General features: G+C 40.1%; 2 protein-coding genes across 14 annotated transcripts in view; one reads left to right on the plus strand and one right to left on the minus strand.

Annotated features, from left to right (window-relative positions):
• mcph1 (microcephalin 1) overlaps positions 1-18,846 on the minus strand; it is a 334,689-nt gene that overhangs the window by 88,130 nt on the left and 227,713 nt on the right. The gene's annotated exons all lie outside the window — the stretch shown is intronic.
• The window catches only part of angpt2a (angiopoietin 2a), a 110,719-nt gene continuing 97,750 nt past the window's right edge, over positions 5,878-18,846 (plus strand). The window contains exons 1-2 of one of the 3 annotated variants that reach the window (XM_069885242.1): positions 5,878-5,932; positions 6,474-6,726. In XM_069885242.1, coding sequence (XP_069741343.1) covers positions 6,511-6,726 — 216 coding nt within the window. In that variant the 5' untranslated portion in view covers positions 5,878-5,932; positions 6,474-6,510. Of the gene's footprint in view, positions 5,933-6,101; positions 6,727-18,846 lie in introns of those variants that run through there. The other 2 variants (XM_069885241.1, XM_069885240.1) reach the window with 2 other exon arrangements.

Raw genomic sequence — 18,846 nt, forward strand, 5'->3', positions numbered from 1 at the left:
TTTTAAAAATGTTTTATGTTCAACGTAATCTGGAAATTTAGAGAAATAGTGGCGGCGGAATCAATTGTATTATTTAAGAAAAGGTTGGACAGGTATATGGATGAGAAGAAGATGGAGGGTTATGGGCATTGTGCAGGGAGGTGGGACTAGAAAGGGGTGTTTGGTTCGGTGCGGACTAGAAGGGCCTAATGGCCTGTTTCCGTGCTGTAATTGTTATGTTATGTTATGTTGATGAGATCCCATCCTGCCAATCAAATGCAACCATTATTTTGTGTTCTGCTATAAAAAGCAACTTCCTTCTAGGTTCTGTGGCACATAGTCAATTCAAAATACAAAAGATCCTTAATTTACATATTTGGTGGATTTGCTAACTTCCAATTATTCACAGAAATTCACTTTCCTTCCATCAGTCACTTCAACCGCCTCATGAATGTGCTGTCTCCATTCATTTTGTGGATGAAAGAAACCTTGTAAAACGAATGCATAAAATAATAAACCTTCCAGCTAACTTTTTAGATGTTCTTGTTTTTATTTTTTTTAAAACCCTTTTCTTCCAGGACTCCCATGTAACAAACATGAGCAGAAAAGCACGTCACTGCCCCAATGGTCCCATTTGGAACTGGGACAAGTTCCCAATATTTTTCGAGGTGTCAGTTCCACCAACAAATGACACAATTAGGCAAACAATGGGGATGGGATGGAGTAATTTTAATATCTGCTATTGAAGCTGTTGTTCTGAAACATTAAGTTATATCCTATACTGAAGGTTGCTGAAAAGATCAGTGGATCTCACAGACACTGTTGTTTGCCAGGGGCAAGGGTACAACAGTTCCCCACCTGAAGCCAGGCTCCCATTAATGCAAGTGTCCCCTCCAAAGCCAGGCCTTACCTACAATAACGAGTTGGTCCTTTGAGGTCAAAGTTCACCCATGACAAGAAAAACCCCTCAACTGGAACCCTTTAAATTTTCTTCCTTAACACAGGACAACAAGCAAGCTAGGTTGGTGGATTCCTGAGGAACCATATTTTATAAGCTTCTCTGTCACTGAGTTGTAGAGCAGAACAATGTAAAGTTTCCCCTCCCACCTCTGTTCAAGATAAAGTTTGGAGAAGTGGTCAACAAAATTATCCCCAACTTCCTTTTCCACTTTTGTCCTTGGTTTTCATATTTTGTCCTTGATGTTCAAATATTCTTATTTGAACTAACCTTTGTTAGTTTAGGTATGAGGCATACACAGACCCCTATGTTAAGATACTGAAGTCACTTCACAACAGACCCATGGAATCTTCAAGTAAATGAGACGTCTGAGAGCGAGCTTCTGGCTGACTCTAGCCTAAGTTCCAAACCTGACTCCCAATGTTCAATCCTACAGGATCTTGTAGGTTTCTAAGGTTTCACACGATGCATAATTAATTAAAACACCACTCCTAATGAATCTGTGATTAACTTTGCCTCTGTTTACCCTCTAGTGAGACATACAAGGCAAGGTATGAACTACAACACAGAAAGGCACCTTGTGCAGAACCCAAGAGCCTCTGTTTGGTAAACCTTGCCAAGATAACCTCCGGTGAAAATGTTTCTGACAAGACAAATTTCAATGCATCCCTTGACTAAAAACATAATCAGCACTTGAAAAAAAGCAAGCAAAATGATCATGCTCAATGTAAATCAGAGGATACAGTCAAAGGAATGATCAGTTGCAAATCTGGATCTTCACATCAGTTTTCCTTTGAGAGCACTTTCAAGTCTATGGAAAATATTCCAAGTGCTAACTCTATTCTGAGGAGAAAGGATTCACAGAGATGTGATGAGAACTGATAGATTGGTATAAAGTCATCAGAAGCATTGCTGGGCCAGTCAAGAATCCTTTCCCCAAGGTAAAAGTGTCACCCTCTTGACGATGTGCATTTAGGTGAGGGGGAAAGAAATTTAAAACAAGATGTGTGGGGTAGTTATTTTACAGAGAGTGATGGGTGTCTGAAACAGGCTGCCAGGAATAGCGGTGGAAGCACATGCAATAGATGCAGGAATACGAAGGGAATGGAGGGATATTGGTCTGGTACAAGCCACAAAGTTTTAGTTTGATTGGAACATCATGTTTGGCAAAGCCACATGGGCTGAAGGGGCCTGCTCCTGTGCTGTGACATTCAGACCACAGAACCTGCTTCACAGTCCAAATTATGGCTGATGTATTTTTCTTTTCAACCCTGTTCTCGTTCCTTCTCCTTGTGAGAGATGAGTAAAACTAATATGAAAATATGAAAGATGAAAAAAACTAGTATGGATATATGTGTAATGAATAAAGCCAGTATGAATAGGATAAGGATAGATACTAGAATGTAGGAAGTAAAGTTAGTCTGAATAAGCCTTAGACAGAATTAGCAAGTTCTGCATATAAGAAGTTAGTAAGCCCTGAGAGTCGGGAAGGTGTGAATAAGGACAGTGACATGATGGGACACCGACAGGATAGCCCCTGGTCCTCCAAGTTTACAGAAACAGCACGCAGGCAGACAGGATTGCCTAATGCCAAACTCATCCAGGAGGCAGAAGAATGTAAGGGGGAGGGTACTTCTACACTGAAATCAACTGTATAAAAGTTGGGTGAGCCCCAGTGTATGTGTGTATTCCCAGGGTAAGGGGAAGCACCCAACTTTGCATTGTTGTATAATAAATGTTCTTTGTTCTCAATTTTTGTCTCGAGCAAATTCTGTGAAGGTACTTCTGTTTTTCACATCCTCATAACCAATGACTTGGCCTCTGAGGCAACAAATTCCATAGATTCACTGCCTTCTGGCTGAAGAAATTTCTCCTCATCTCAATGGACATCGTTTTGTTCAGAAGCTGTGCCCTCTGGTCCAAGACTCTCCCACTCTGTCTAGCCCTTTCAATATTTGGTATGTTTTAATGAGATCATCCCCTCATTGTTCTAAACCTTAGCAAGTACAGGCCCAAAGCCATCAAATGCTCCTCAAACATTAACCCTCTCATCACCAGGATCATTCTCGTAAACCTTTTCTGGATCCTTCTTTGTGGTATTCTCTGCAGTCTCCCTGCTTCCTCAACACTACCTGCCCCTCCACCTATTTTTGTATCATCTATAAACTTGACCACAAAACCATCAATTTCATCATCTAAATCATTTACATACACGTGAAAAGTCACAAACACGTACCAACCCCTGCAGAACACCACTATTCCCTGGCAGGCAGCCTAAAAATGCTCCCTTTATATGCACTCTTTCCTTTCTACCAGTCAACCAATTTTAAATTTTAGGCATACAGCATGAGTCCGTGCCGCCCAATTTACACCCCATTAACCTACGCTCCCAGTACATTTTGAATGGTGGGAGGAAGCAGGGGCCCCCAGTGAAACACCATGCAGACATGGGGAGAACGTACAAACTCCTGACAGAAAGTGTGGGATTCAAGTCCCAATCGCTGGTGCTGAAAAGGCATTTTGCTAACCACTACACCACCTGTGCTGCCCTAATCTTCTATCCAGGCAAGCGTGGCACCTCATGGTCTACAGACGTCACTTACACTGGATGTTTTTAGTTATAAGGGAGAGGTATATAGATGGTCCCAAAGTGGATCAGGATGGCTTTGTTGGCCAAAATGAAGTTGTGGTCAGTCTAAACTGAATATCTCACGAGAACGGCTGAGATCAAAACTACGGCAGCGTAGCTAAATATATCACATACCACCAGCCACAATAAAAGCCCATTTTGCCTTTGTTGGATTCATCCTTTGCCTGTTTTTAGCCAAACAATAAACCTGATATTGAGATAAACATACTCTGGCAGATGAAGCAATGTTTAACAATCGACTTATGTCTGATGCTCAAATCCAGGTTCACTACTTCTATATCTCCATTTCAAGCAAAATGTATGAATAATTTGCAAATAATGAAGTCTATCACTTCAACTGGATTGTTGAAGCTTTAGAGAAACTGATCTTTTTTTTAAACATAGAGGGCACTAGATTCAGCTCCCTTTCTCAAATGAGGTGAGATGAGCATGGTGATACAGGGAAACATCAAGCTGTTTTTTTTTCCTTTCCCCAAGCATGAAAAAAAACCTCTTGGCTGAGCTGCTAAGAAAGGCTATCTGGCAATTGTGCTCACAGACTTCAAATGATCAATTTTCCCATTGGAGGGCATGGCCTGCCAAACTCCAGAGCGCCCAACTGATTGGTTTTTCGTCAAATTTAATCACTTCTCAAGAGTCACAGACATTGAAAAAGGTGATGCTCCTAAATAGGGCAAAGTTGAATGTGACTCAAATAATTATCTCAAGAAAGTAGCAATGCCCAGATCTGCAAAACGCATCCGAACTTAGGTTACAGTTTAGTCCTCATGAACAGACATCTTTGCTTCCTTCACAGTGAACAATCAATTCCCATAAAACAATTACCATATTTACCACTTGGCTGATTCTCAAAGTTTTATCGGAAATGATTTTCACAATTATTCCAGTGTTTTAAATTCAGTTGAAGTTTTGATATAGCCTATAGATTACCATACATTTCGGCGAATAGGTCGACCCTTGAAACCCTCAAAAATCAGAGATCATTTTAGGCGCCAGATACAAAAAGGAGACCTTAAATTCAACTAAAAAAAGTTTGACGTAGATCCGGTGTATAAGACAACCCAAACACCAAAAAAGAACCCAACCTACAACAAATTTTCAAACAACTGAAATATTAGAAGGAAATTTTTAATGAATTTTTCAAAAAGAAATTTTCAAAAATCACTCACTATCATCGTCTGATGCAAAGATTGCGGCAAGCACATCCATCCTCTCACTGTTTACGCAGTCATCATACGGGTCCCAGTTAGTATCTGATGTGTCGGCTTCTGCTTTGCCGTCAGTGTCCCACAATAAATCATCTTCCGTACCATCCATTGCACTAGAGATACTGCACTTTTAAATGATTTTCTTACCATCTCAACTTTCACTTTATCCCATGCTTTGATCAGCACAATCAAGGATCCAGCACTCATATACATGATAACAACCACATCCAACAGCTTAGTCAATCTGATTTTTGGAGGATCATCTCATGCACCTTAGACCCCTGATATATGATAAAACCATGAAAATGAGACCCGTCTTATCTAAAGGTCCACTTATACACCAGAATATATGGTAATTAATTACTGAAACTGAAATAAATTCTCTTGCCCCTTATATGAATGTGCTGGAGCTGATAAGTGACCAAATTAATTGCTGAGAGGAATGTCAAAAAGCAACAGTTGGGAGCAGCTTTTCATTCTCAGAACTCAGCAGAGATTTCTTAAAAGAAAATGTGTACACTTCATGAACAAACCATCAGCATTTTCACCAGACAACTCATCTTTGACATTTAGAATTCATAAGATGGTGATGTGATGAGGGTGATACTTGATTACAAGTTCAGGTCCCTGTTGAAACATGTTCATTTCAAATTAAATAAGATGATACTTCCACTTATAATGATCTGAAATGTACACTCTGTAAGCTGAGTGATTTTCAATTTCAGATATTTTACAAATGAAGCTGAACTGACTCAGGTCAGAGGGCTTTAATTTACCATGAGCAATTGAACACATGAACAAATGTTTTATTTCAAGGGCAGAACCTGCTGTTGGTATTAGATTCTGCAAGAACAACTTATTAAAGGCATTGGTAAATTTCACTGAAAGTTTTAGGCCAGACATTCTCACCTACTTGAGGAGGAAAATGCATTCTTTAATTCCTAGTTGTATAATGTACTCCAGCACGTCGTCCCAGAGAAGACAGAATGATTTCTTCTGTCTATTCATAGGTCCCCACAAAGGACTGAAAGGGAATTACCAGTGGCTCTGTTATGGGCCAATCAACTGCCTTTGGATTTTTTTTGGTAATCGTAGTGTGGGCTGGACAGAAACATACTCCTGTATCTCTGTTGTCTGGTGAGTGACCTCCCCAATGAAAGGTAACAGGCAGCTCTGGTTGGGGGGGGGGGGGGGGGTGGGGAGGTGTGGTGAGGGGGGGAGGCGGTGGCAGTGTTCACATATTACACTTCTGGGATTCCTGTCAAATCATCAGAAAGTGCTGCGTTGATTGAGTCAGATACAGCAGCTTGCAGAAACGTGCAGTAAGTCTTCAGATAAAAGGGCACTTCAAGCTGGGAAACCAAGTCAGTGGGGAATTATGTTTGCTTTGCAGCATTTGTCTCTGCCTGCGCAACACAGACTGAAAGGCTACAGGAAGTAATACAGAACCTTATTACTCCAGTTTTGACAGAACATCAAGCAGCAATAGTTCACAGTGCTGAAGACTTGGCTATTTCACCACAGAATTCCAGAGGATAAAAGCAGCACAACTGAAAAATTCTTCTGAGAGATCTTGGGGGGGGAAAAAAAAATCTTTGGATTGCACTTAATATACAAAGGACTTTATTCACTGAGAACAGACGCAGAAAATGTTGATTCCGTCTCTGTTTTTCTTCAGCTGCAGTCTCTCTTTGGGAACAGGGTTTCACAAGACTATGGACAACAGTGGAAAGAGGCATTATCAGATTCAGCATGGACCTTGCAGCTATACTTTTCTACTTCCTGAGGTGGATAACTGTCGCTCAGCGTCAAATCACTTTGTGCCCAATACAGTGCAAAGAGATTCTCCAGAAACAGATCATGGTGGTTCTTTGCAAAGGCTTCAGCAACTCGAAAATATAATGGAAAACAATACACAGTGGCTGCAGAAGGTAGGCAATTTGGTTTCCTCTTAGGTACAGAGAGCTATCCTTTTAGGAGCAAATATACCATGTGTTAAATCAATGGGAAATACAATATTTCATGCATCAGTTTAAATTTATTGTCACATACATGAGTACAAACTACAGATGCAATGAATGTCTGACTTGCTGCACCGTCCCAGGTTCATAAACACACACAAAGAAAAATAAAGGTTAACAATATGAATGGAAAAGGAAGCAAATGCCCAATAATGTTCTCAATTGGTTGCGGTGCAGAGGAAAAATGGTCTGAATCAGCAGTGTAAAGAGATCTATATTATAAACTTGAGTATAAAGTGTGGGTCTGATGCACAGTCTGCAGATATTTTGCTCGTATGTCTGGATACTCATTAAACTTGTGAGCCACTACAGCACTATTCTTGTGGTTTTGAGCAGGCCAAAAACATTTGCAGTATTTTACTTTGGCTTTGAACAAATAATTGTTTGGCGAGTTACTCAGTTATTGTAATTCTTAATTCTTGCCATACAATGACAAAATTGGTCCAAAATAATGTGTAAGCAATTAAAAATAATTTCTCCTGAAATAATTGTCATGACTTTTCTCAAAAATGTGCAGACCACTGTTTCCTCACAAGTTTCTCATCAAAAATCATTTCTCAGAAGAAACTCCAATTGAATCCTAATAAGTGCAAATTCCAGTTTTCTAGGTGTGTGACCAAGTGTCCGAGAATGCAAGTCTATCACAGATATGACATTATCTGAGCGGAACGTCTGTTCCATCCTTTCTACACTTCGTCCTTAGTTAAATGTCAGCAAATGTGTAATTAACATAATTTTAGTATCTAAGACAAAAATAATATTAGATTTACGAATTGCACTGTGCAATCTGTAGACATCAAACAATATAAAAAAGTAAATGATCCATTCATACCACCAAGTTGTATTTCAGTAAATTTTGCAACATTTTCTGATTTACCTGCTCCTGAGCACACAGCCATAGAACAATGTAAAAAAACAACATATTCGCAGTAATACATTTTAAAAGGGCGATCTCACTTCTCTTCATACCTCTGTTCAAAGAAGTGAGAAGAAGCACCAGGTTACTATCAATGAGCTGATAACTATTATTTTACCGTCTGCCTGGTCAGAAAATACAATTTTTCACTGTAAACTTCCCTCAGTGGGAATGTGATTTTCAGAAAACTGATGTAGCTCTCTGGCAGTATCTGCTTCCATTAATGTATTTCTTCAGCAGTATCTCTTTCCACTGGTCCATCTCTCTGGCAGCATCCACTTCCACTGATCCATCTCTCTGAGAGTATCTGCTTCTACTGATGTATCTATCTAGCAGTATCTGCTTGCATTGATGTATCTCTCAGGAAGTATCCATTTGTGATGATGTATCTGTTTATCAGTGTCTGGTTGCACTGATCCATCTCTTGGACAGTATCCACTTGCACTGGTGTCACTCTGGCAGATTCCATTAACATTGATGGAGCTCTCTGGCAGTATCTGCTTGCACTGATCCACCTCACTAGCAGTATCTGCTTCCACTGATGTAAATCTCTGGGAGTATCCATTTCCACTGATCCATCTTACTGTCAGCATCCTCTTCCAATCCTCTGTTTTAATTAGGCTACAAAACAGTAAATCCCCAGAAGAAACTCGCAAAACTCATCAGTCATATTTTGAATAAGACTTTTCAATTAATCTTCATTACATAGAGAAACTGCTTTTCAGTCAGATGAATGCCAAGTGATAACAAACAGCGGAACCAATTGGTTGAGAAAAGTAAGCACTTTTAGTTGAGAGGATGTTATGGCAAACAAGAATATTAATAGTAAGGTTTTTAAACAGTTTTAATAAAAGATACTAAAATTCTGTTGCAAATAATGTTAAGTGAAAGCAGAACAAGCATCAACAATTGTTTAAAACTTGGTTATTGACCAAAATTTTATGGGGACAATCAGACACTATCTCTGCACTTGATTTTAAACATTTTAGAACTCACATTGCACGTATCGATGTATCTTCCTCTCACCATGCTTGAAAGCAAAGTTCCAAGCTGCACAGGAGCATGTCTTCCGAATGGAGGATGTAATAACAGAGCATTAAAAAGAATAATCACTCTGACCATCATCAACTCTCAGTTATGAAAGGAAAATATTTTTGGATGAATTTCCAGGAGTCTTTAAGGATGTGACTCAGAATAGATCAGGAGGAACCATTGAATGTGGTGCATTTGGAGTTTTAAAAGCAAGTCAATTTAAAAGTGAGTGGAATTGGAGGTAATATATTGAAATGGATGAAAAACTGAATGTAGAAAGCAAAAAATGGGGATAAACTGTTTCTGTCTTTGGTAATTAAAATTTTTACTTTTGCAATATTTGTATGTTATGTACATGTTTGGTTGCATTAAGTTAGAATTTTGGTGCATCTGTCCATTGTGCTTATATATACAATAAGCTCACACTGAACAGTGAGAATGATCAGGTTGGCAGGATACTTGGTATCAAAATCATTGGTGCTGGATTGATTCAGTGATTCACAATCAATCTATATCAGGGATATTATGATAGACCAAATATCACTTTAACAAGTTTCCTTTGAATGGATTGCAAGTAATCCATTCAAGTACAAAAAATAAAAAGCTGAGTATTATTCAAACATCCAAGAGGTTGTAAATGTTGCTGATCAAAACAACCATTATACAAGTATATTTGCTCAAAAGCCACTGAAAACCAATTTGGGAGGGAAATGTTGTTGGCTTTAATTTAGATTTAATTTGAGAACAAGGCAAAAAATATGTATGAGCAATTACAAGGGCTACATTAAAACTGCACTTGGAGTATTGTGCACAGTTTTGATCTCCTTTCCTAAAACAGGATATATTTTCCTCAGAAGGAAACCAGACTGATTCAAAGTTGGTCCATTTGTTGCACAAGGAAGGACTGATGGAACCAGGCCTGTACTCTTGCGAGCTTAGAGAGAACGAAGATCTCATTGCAACTTAGAAAATTCTTTCTGGATCATGAGGGCAGATGCTGGGAGGACAATTCTTCTGGCTCAGAAGGCCAGAATCAGGAGTGACGTGAGGCTTGGCATTTGATGATGAGGAAAAATTTCTTCACACAACAGATGGTGAAAGCTGTGGAGGCTCAGTTATTGCGAAATTCAGAACAGAGATCAACAGATCTTTGAATAGTGCAATCAAAAAGATATGGGAGATTGTACAGGGAGGTGAGGCAGAAGATCAATCATGATCTTGATGAATGGTGAAGTGACCTCAAAGGGCCAAATAACCCATGCCTGGTCCTATTTTTTGCATTTGTGAGCCTTTCAAGTCACATATAACTTAATCCTTCTGCTATATAGCTGATAGCTAACATTTGTTTTTCTTTGCTAACATTTAGGAGCCATTGTATCATGCTCATCTCTCTCTTTCTCGGTACATCTTCAATTGTTTTAAAACAATTTCTGCATCGGTCCATGAGTGCATCGCTGTTTCACACAGTTTGGGAGCGAACAAGTACCATGCAAAAATGATTTCTCAGGAGACATCTTCTCTGGCAACACTGGCCCTTAAAATATTTACATTAAAGTCTTTCATGAAACAAACAAAAAGCTTTTTGACTGTCAAAAGTGGGGCAATAGGATCTTTTTTCCCGGAAATTAAAACCCAGGTCTCTAAACTGTCTAAAAAGAGATGTCTGAATAATAGACATGAAGTTCAGTTTCTGCATTGTGGAGGGAAATGTAACCTTAATCCCAATGCATCGAGTTACATCGCACTGCTTCAGGGTCTCTGAATCAAGATGTGAAAATAACTTGGAAAGTTTCAAGCTTATTTGCAAAATAAATCAATGGTACTGGAGATGTGGAACAGTATAATGTTTATAACACTGGGAGTGCTTGATTGTGCTGTCTTGGCGACTATAGCCCCTTCCACACTTGCAAGGAATTAACGGCCAATCGGCTGAAAAAGGGTCAAGTGTGAAAGCAAAATCGTCTGAACGCCAGTGTAAAATGACATCATCTCACGCCAGGGATAGATTTCCTTCAACCCCTACTGCAACCCCCTGCGTCTGCAGACCTGGCATTGCAGTTAGCTAAGTGTGAAACTGAGAATTACATTTGGACACTCTAATTGAAGGTAGAACAGTCCTCTCCCTGGGGATGACTCCTTGTAAGCGTGAAAGCGTGCAGTGTCCTGGATAAGAGTGCTAAAGTGTGAACAGCAAAAACATTATTCCCAACCGGGACACTGAATGGCCAATTTACTGGGATTGGGATGCAAGTGTAAAAGGGGCTTATGTGTGATGCTTCACCACAAGTCTGACTGCAGCAATCTTCAAATATTACTCAGAGCATCAAAATGCTGTACTATCCCAGTGTCGCTTGTCCAAGACATGGAAGTTATTAGGTCAGAGGCTCTGAGACCTGGAATCACAACAAACTGACTTGCCACCTTTGCAGTGGGGAAAGCCTGGGTAAGGCTTGTTTGATTTCTAAATTGACGAGCTTGAAGGGTTTTGTTTGGTCGTAGTTTCCCAGCTGTGAAGACATTTGCAGAAATATCGCAGGAAAACAAGAGCAGGATTTTTTCAACTGCTTCCCATATCCAAATGTAATAAACTTGCATCGTAAACGTTTGAGAGATCGCCAACATTGAGTATCTAAAAGAATGTCATGAAACTTGCTTGTGAATGGTCCTGATATGAAAGATTATTTTAGGAATTATCCTGATACAAAAAATTATTTTGTGCATTCCAATATGAAATTTGCCATGTAATTCTTGTAATTTGCACTTTGCCCTTGCTTTGCTGAATGCAAGGTTGCCAGGAACCAGTTAATTAAAAAAGCAAAGTCTGCTTTGCTGATCAGCAGGCAAATACAGCATCTTTAATAAGAGTTGGACACAGCATTGGTGCAATAAACAAGCAGTGTTTTGGAAAGAAAGTTGTTGAGTGAGGGTGAGATTCCTTGGGATATTGCCACAGAGTTACCGAATGAACAGTAACCATTTGCACTATAAACATTCACGGATCTGGGATTCTGTAAAGCTGTGGCTTTGCCTGTGTGTCAGCCACAAACGAGCCTGCAGCTGACGTTGACGTTTACCCCTCCATAAATCTTCGTCCGCGAAGCCAAGCCAAAGAAGGAGAAGAAGAAAGAAGATATACACAGAACATAACAGCACAGGCCCTTCAGTGGTGACTTCTGTAAATTTACTTCAAACAATCTCATCCTTCCCCAGCTAACATTCATAACACTCCATCCATCTGCCTATCCAAGAGTCTTCAGAATGTCCCTATTGTACCAGACTCCTCCACCCACCCAACTCCGAATAAAAAATCTTACCTCTGATGTCTCCTCCCAGTTTCCCTCCACTCACTTTGAACGGATGTCTCCTGATATTAGCCATTGTCGCCCAAGGAAAAGAGGAGCTGGTCGTCCACCCTATCTAAGCCACTCATCATCTTATATTCCTCCATTAAGTCATCTCTTTGCAAAAGAAGATGAAATGTACTGAATAAAATATGTTTAGATATTGACTATAGTATTGCAAACTGGTGGAATTGTACAAAATAGGTGCAGACTTAAGAAGGAAGGTTTCATCATGGTTTTCTGGATGTGTCACCCAATATTTAAGCACAATGACATTGCCAGTTTCTGTTTGTTTTGAAGAAAAGAATTCTTTCAAATCGCTATCTTTGAGGCGATCTTTTGCCTGTGTTTGACTTGCAAGGAGTCTGGAATTTAAGTGTCACTTCCCTCATTGTATCTACTCGAGCAGATGGCTGATTGTCAACTTAAATAATTACTGCAAACATTGATAAATTGCTGGATTTCACAAGGGTTAATAACACCTGATGTCACTGGACAAGAATTAAAACAGTTCTACAATACGCTCCAAAGACTTTATAACCCAAATATTTATACGACAACACAGACTGAGAGCGATAATCTCTTAAACTTCAACAGGCTCTTCTGCTGAGTCAGATCATTCCCTGTTTAATACTATTCAGCTTGCTACCTGCTTTACGTCCCCAGCATCTACTGTAGTTTGCAGAAAAATTGCAGCAGGCCCATTGCATTACTTTGATCTCCATTCAAAAAAGGGGCAAAAATGATTGAACAAATACATTGCAATGTCACCTCAATCTGGTCTTTGGATTTGGATGAAGATTCACACATTTGTCAATGTTTCAATCATTACTGAGCTTAACATATAAAACATATGATCTGAGAAAAATAATGTAAACTACATTACCTACATAAATCAAATATTGCATTTAGGTTGCTTTTTTTTAACCGTGGGATCACAAACAGCGGTGGGAATTGTATTGAGGTACTGAATTACAAACAGACAACACTGTTTTCTTGTGTTGTACTTTGTTCTATCAAGTAATTGAATCACATCTAGTGACTGAATCCCTGTGGCAACTACTCAGCTGGCACAAACTTTTCACACTAAGTCGACATGATTTTTAATAATTCCCACAAACTGTGGATGAATTATGAATTTTGGATACACTCCACATTAAATAGGTGTCTCATGACTAATCCAGCTGGATTTTTTGAGAAAGTAATTTAGAACTGGTGTACTGGGAGATGTGTATATGGGATGTTTACGTGGATTACAAATGAGCACTTAATTTGGTTCTGCATTAGACTTTTATGAGCCAAGAGTAAATCTTGAAACAGCTTATGACAAATTGATGAAAAGGAAAACAGCAAGAGTTGAGTCATTTGTCACTGATTGTATATTTCATGGAAAAAAGGAGGAAGATTGAAAGAATTAAACAAATGAGTGGGAAAACATACAACAAAGTACAAAGCACAAAATCTACATTGGGCCCAGGAAACATAATTCAGAACATTATTTTATCAGTGAGAGATTAGCCAAGAGATTTAGACATCTATGTATATATTTTACTTAAATTCAACATGGGCACAGATATTAATCAACAAGGTCCTCAGAAAGTTGATGTTTGTATTAAACGTGACCAGTTGCCACTTAAGAACCAATCTTGCAGGGAAATTGCCTACGCCAAGTATCTTCAGGCACCTGCAGAGTGCCAGCTAGCAGATATGTATCTATTTTGTTTCAATGTTGGGATCATCCAATGCCTGGGCCAAACAAGATGCTCTATTTGAAATAAAAATTTGCTGCTTGCACCTGATGTGTATCCCTCTTTTGTCTCTTAAATGCTACTATTGCATTTGTTTCTACCACTATTCCCGTTACAGACACCAATCACTCAGTGTAAAAACAAACCTGCCCCACACATCTTCTTTAAACTGTTCCCGTTACCTTAAATACATGACATTTTTTTATCCTGGGGAAAAAAATTCAATCTACCTGAGGAGTTATGGGAAGTGGAATGACATGGATATCACAAGCATTAATATGAGAACCAACCTTCATAAAACCTGTTTGAATGTATATTACAAGCAATAACCAGTTTTCTAATTAAAACGACAACAAACAGTACCATCCACAGAGCACCAACTGCTTGCCAACCGCAAAGGGCTCACTCAGAAAAGGCCATAATTGAAACACAAGACATTGCAGCTGTGTTAATTAGCTTACATCAAACAATAGAGTGGAAAGGTTTGCAGTGTTTAGCACAACACTATTACAGAACCAGCAACCTGGGTTTGAATCTCATGCTGTCTAAAAGAAGTGGACACGTTCTCACCATGACTTGCGTGGGTTTTTTTTCCCAGATGCTCCAGTTTTCTCCCACCCTCCAACAAAGAACAGGGTTTATAGGTTCATTGGAGTATTTGGACGGCACAGGGTCGTGGGCCGGAAGGGCCTGCTACCATGCTATATATCAATTTTTTAAAAAAGTGAGATGGAGGAAGCTTCGAAATCAGAATTAATTTTGCCACTTAGAACATTACACATGGTCAGAGGCCAATTTTCTATCTTTTATTAACAATTGGGATAGTGATAGACCAAAAATCAGCCACTATTAACACTTGGGAGTCTGGATTCAAGTCTTTGGAAGCTTTTGGATTATCTGTGGGAATGCTTTGATCAAGGAAAGGTATTTGAATCTTCAAAGATGCCTTGTTAGTCACAAGATGTAAATACATAACTTAAAGTCACACTAAAATATTGAAGTACAGGAACGTATGAAATGGGAGCAGGTTTGGCCATTTGGCCTGTTGAGCCAGCTATTCAATGAGATCATGACTGATCTGGTCATGAACATAAATCCATTAACATGCCTGTTCCTCATAATCCTTAATTTTCTTTTTTTTTCTTTGGCTTGGCTTCACGGACGAAAATTTATGGAGGGGTATGTCCACGACTGCTGCAGGCTCGTTGGTGACTGACAAGTCCGATGCGGGACAGGCAGGCACGGTTGCAGCGGTTGCAAGGGAAAATTGGTTGGTTGGGGTTGGGTGTTGGGTTTTTCCTCCTTTGTCTTTTGTCAGTGAGGTGGGCTCTGCGGTCTTCTTCAAAGGAGGTTGCTGCCCGCCGAACTGTTAGGCACCAAGATGTACGGTTGGAGGCGACATCAGGCCACTGGCGGTGGTCAATGTGGCAGGCACCAAGAGATTTCTTTAGGCAGTCCTTGTAGCTCTTCTTTGGTGCGCCTCTGTCTCGGTGGCCAGTGGAGATTTCGCCATATTACATGATCTTGGGAAAGCGATGCCCCTCCATTCTGGAGACGTGACCCACCCAGCGCAGTTGGGTCTTCAGCAGCATGGATTCGATGCTTGCGGACTCTGCCAGCTCGAGTACTTCGATGTTGGTGATGAAGTCATTCCAATGAATGTTGAGGATGGAGTGGAGACAGCGCTGATGGAAGCGTTCTAGGAGCCGTAGGTGATGCCAGTAGAGGACCCATGATTCGGAGCCGAACAGGAGCGTGGGCATGACAACAGCTCTGTACACGCTGATCTTTGTGTGTTTTTTCAGGTGGTTGTTTTTCCAGACTCTTTTGTGTAGTCTTCCAAAGGCGCTATTTGCCTTGGCGAGTCTGTTGTCTATCTCTTTGTCGATCCTTGCATCAGATGAAATCCTTAATTACCATACTATAAAAAGATCTATGGTGTCTTAAATACACAATCAACTGAGTGAACCTTCTCTGCATATCCTCCAAACCAGAATATCCTTTCTCAAGGAGACCAGAACTACACCCTGTGGTCCAAGTATCCTGTACTGTATTGTACAGCAGAACCTCCTGCTCTTAAATTCAATCCTTCAATCAATACAGCCAACATCCCATTTCCCTTCTTGATTATCTGCAGCATCTGCTAACAATTTTTTTTTGTGATTCATACACAAGCACAACAGCATGCTGCAATCTTTCATCATTTAAATAAATTATTATTTTCCTTTTAAAGTGGATGGCCTCACCTTGCTGCAGACTTGGTGTCCTCAACACAATTTGCTTTACTACCCAATTTATTATATGGGTATTGAGTTCAGTTCTGGTCGCCTCTTTAAAGGAAGGATGTGGAAGCCTTAGAGTGGATGCTTGAAGAAATTTATTAGGATAGTGCCAGTTTTGGAGAATGTGTCTTATGAAGAAAGGTGACTGAGCTTGGACTTTTCTCTATAGAGTGAAAGAGGATGAGAGGTGACTTAATAGAGGTGTTTAAGATTCCCATTGCCATCTCCCTTGTTTAGGCAGAAGGCACTTTTATTGGATCTTATATTCTCACCCTCCATTTATAATGGAAATTAAACCACATTGTGATCTCTCTTTCCGAGAGGATCCCAAACTAATAGATCATTATTAACTCATCACACTGGATCTGATTTAAAATAGCATGTTCCCTTGTAGGTTTGGAACATGCCGGTCAATAAAATGATGGTTCTATGAACAAATCCACAAGGCTGCTTGTACCAAGTTGGTTTGAGCAGTCAATATGTCATTTAAAGTCCACCATGACAACTGGCATTCCATTATTACATTAACTTCTTGTCTCTTTGCTGCCTGTGTTATGTGGTGATACCACAGTGATGCTGTTATTCTATTTGTACTGTATCTGTGTGTGTGTGGCTGGCTTACCTCCTCCCTGTAACTCCTCCCCCTTGGAACGAACCGTGTGTAATAAGTAGCAATAGATAATGAACCAAGCAGTGTTTAATTTTGAACCATTAACTTTATTTCTTACTCATAAGTTATAGCCTTAACTCTTGAACTATCCTTAGCACTAAATCTATCTGCATCTATGTGCAGGTGTATGTGGGTGTGATCTACCCAAACCATTACAGTCCCAGGCCAAAATCTAGAAAGTTACTTCCAAGTTCAGTCTTTCAAATTAAGTGTTGAAGTGTAGGCCTTGAAATTTGATGCCCAGAATTAATGTTGAACTGATGGGAAGACTGGAGCTGTGGTTGCTATAAACTCATGAATTCTTCTTGCATTGCCTTTGAAGAAATGTCCATCCACAAGAGCTGATGTCATAACACTCCTGGTCCTTTTGTAGGCAAGACTCGAACTGGGCGGCCTCCCTGAAGCTTCCAAGACCCTGGCACTGATATCTCCAAGTAACCTTCACTATTAGTCACACTCAAAATGAAGCACTTTGCTTCCCAAAAGACCCTCTTCGCGCAAGTCAATCCACCGAAAAGGCCCAGTCATTCATGGAACATGCTTTGCTTTGAATGCCACAAAAATGGGTGGCCACAAGAACTACTTCAAAAAGCTGCTTTCTCTTCAGTGGTCAGAATGGTTCTCCCTTCCAAAATAACAATGTATTTGCAAATATAAAGAATCTGGAACAGACTGTGATAAGCTTTCCCTTAGTTCTTCCAATGTATCAAATTATCACTGGGCTGTGACTTATGTTGTGCTTGTTTGAAATGTTAAATGTGACCATTCAGTCCCTCCTATTTATACTATCCCTTACAGTGATCATTCCATTTTACTAAAACGGGAGCTCGGAATACCCAATAAAGGCGATTATGCCCAAATCCCTCCTCCAGTACGATTCCTGGATTTGGGCCAGCAACAGGTGCATGTGTCCAGATTAATGGTAATAGAAGCCTGTCGTCCAGTAATTTCAGTCTTTTGGGGTTTTTAGACTCTTTCAGGTGGCCAGAAGACCCCGATGTAGAGCCGCATATTTTACCCCTATGCGGTTCTCAGGGTACCCACCTGAAAGTGCAGGAGGTGCCTCTGAGTCGCACTTTCTAACCCTGCTCCGGGAGGGATAATCGCTGGAGCACTGAAGTCCCCCTAGGGATCTAAATGCAGCTGCCTGAAAGCTACAGTGAACAGGAGCTGGAGTGCGCTCCGAGATGCCTCCCGTGCAACTGTCCCTTTTAGGTGGACAGCGCAGGGCTTTCAGGGCTTCCACCTAAACAACGATTACAAAGCTCTGCATCCACTTCTGCAGGCACGTTCTTGGCGGAGAATGCACCTGAAAGCGGCTATTGATAGCGTATCATATCATCAGATTGTTATTATGTTACTGCAAACAACTTCCACCCATGACTATGTTCCTTTGCATTTTTAATCTCTCCCAAGACTTATTCAACATTTTGCTCCTTTGAACCTGTATCTCCTTTGTTCTTTAAAGAATAAAAACTTGATCTACTTCGAATTGGGGGATGCTACTGAGAGAATCTAAACACAATCTGCTGGAGGAACTCAATGCATTGAGCAGGATTAATGGGAGAAAGGAAAGGTTGAATTTTGAACCCAAATTCTTCATCGAAACTCAAAAAAGAGTTTCGGCACAAGAAGCTGTCCGTTCTTTTTCTCCCACTGATGCTGCTCAACCTGCTGAGTTCCTCCAGCAAACTGTGTTTAGCTTTAGCTTCCAGCTGTGTGCTTCTATATTGCCTGCTTGCTTCGTGCAATGAAGACCTTTTGTATCTTTATCAGCCTCAGTCTTCACAATATCTGGTATTTCAGATGGGGACTGAAGAAATGCTGACCATTATGGTAAGCAGATTCAAGGACAGTGAATTCGGTGCACAACAACATCATTACACCTTATCTCTGCGTACAATTGACCTGGAATAAACTTCTAGCTGAACCAAGATTATTTGCATTTCATTTTCTTGCACTGCAAATATGAGATGTACAAAAGCTAGAATGGTAACTTTCAGATCCCAGCACTTGTAACCAGAAAATGATTGGATCAAAC

Source organism: Narcine bancroftii, chromosome 6, assembly GCF_036971445.1.
Source record: "Narcine bancroftii isolate sNarBan1 chromosome 6, sNarBan1.hap1, whole genome shotgun sequence".
In the NCBI taxonomy this organism is placed as follows: domain Eukaryota; kingdom Metazoa; phylum Chordata; class Chondrichthyes; order Torpediniformes; family Narcinidae; genus Narcine; species Narcine bancroftii.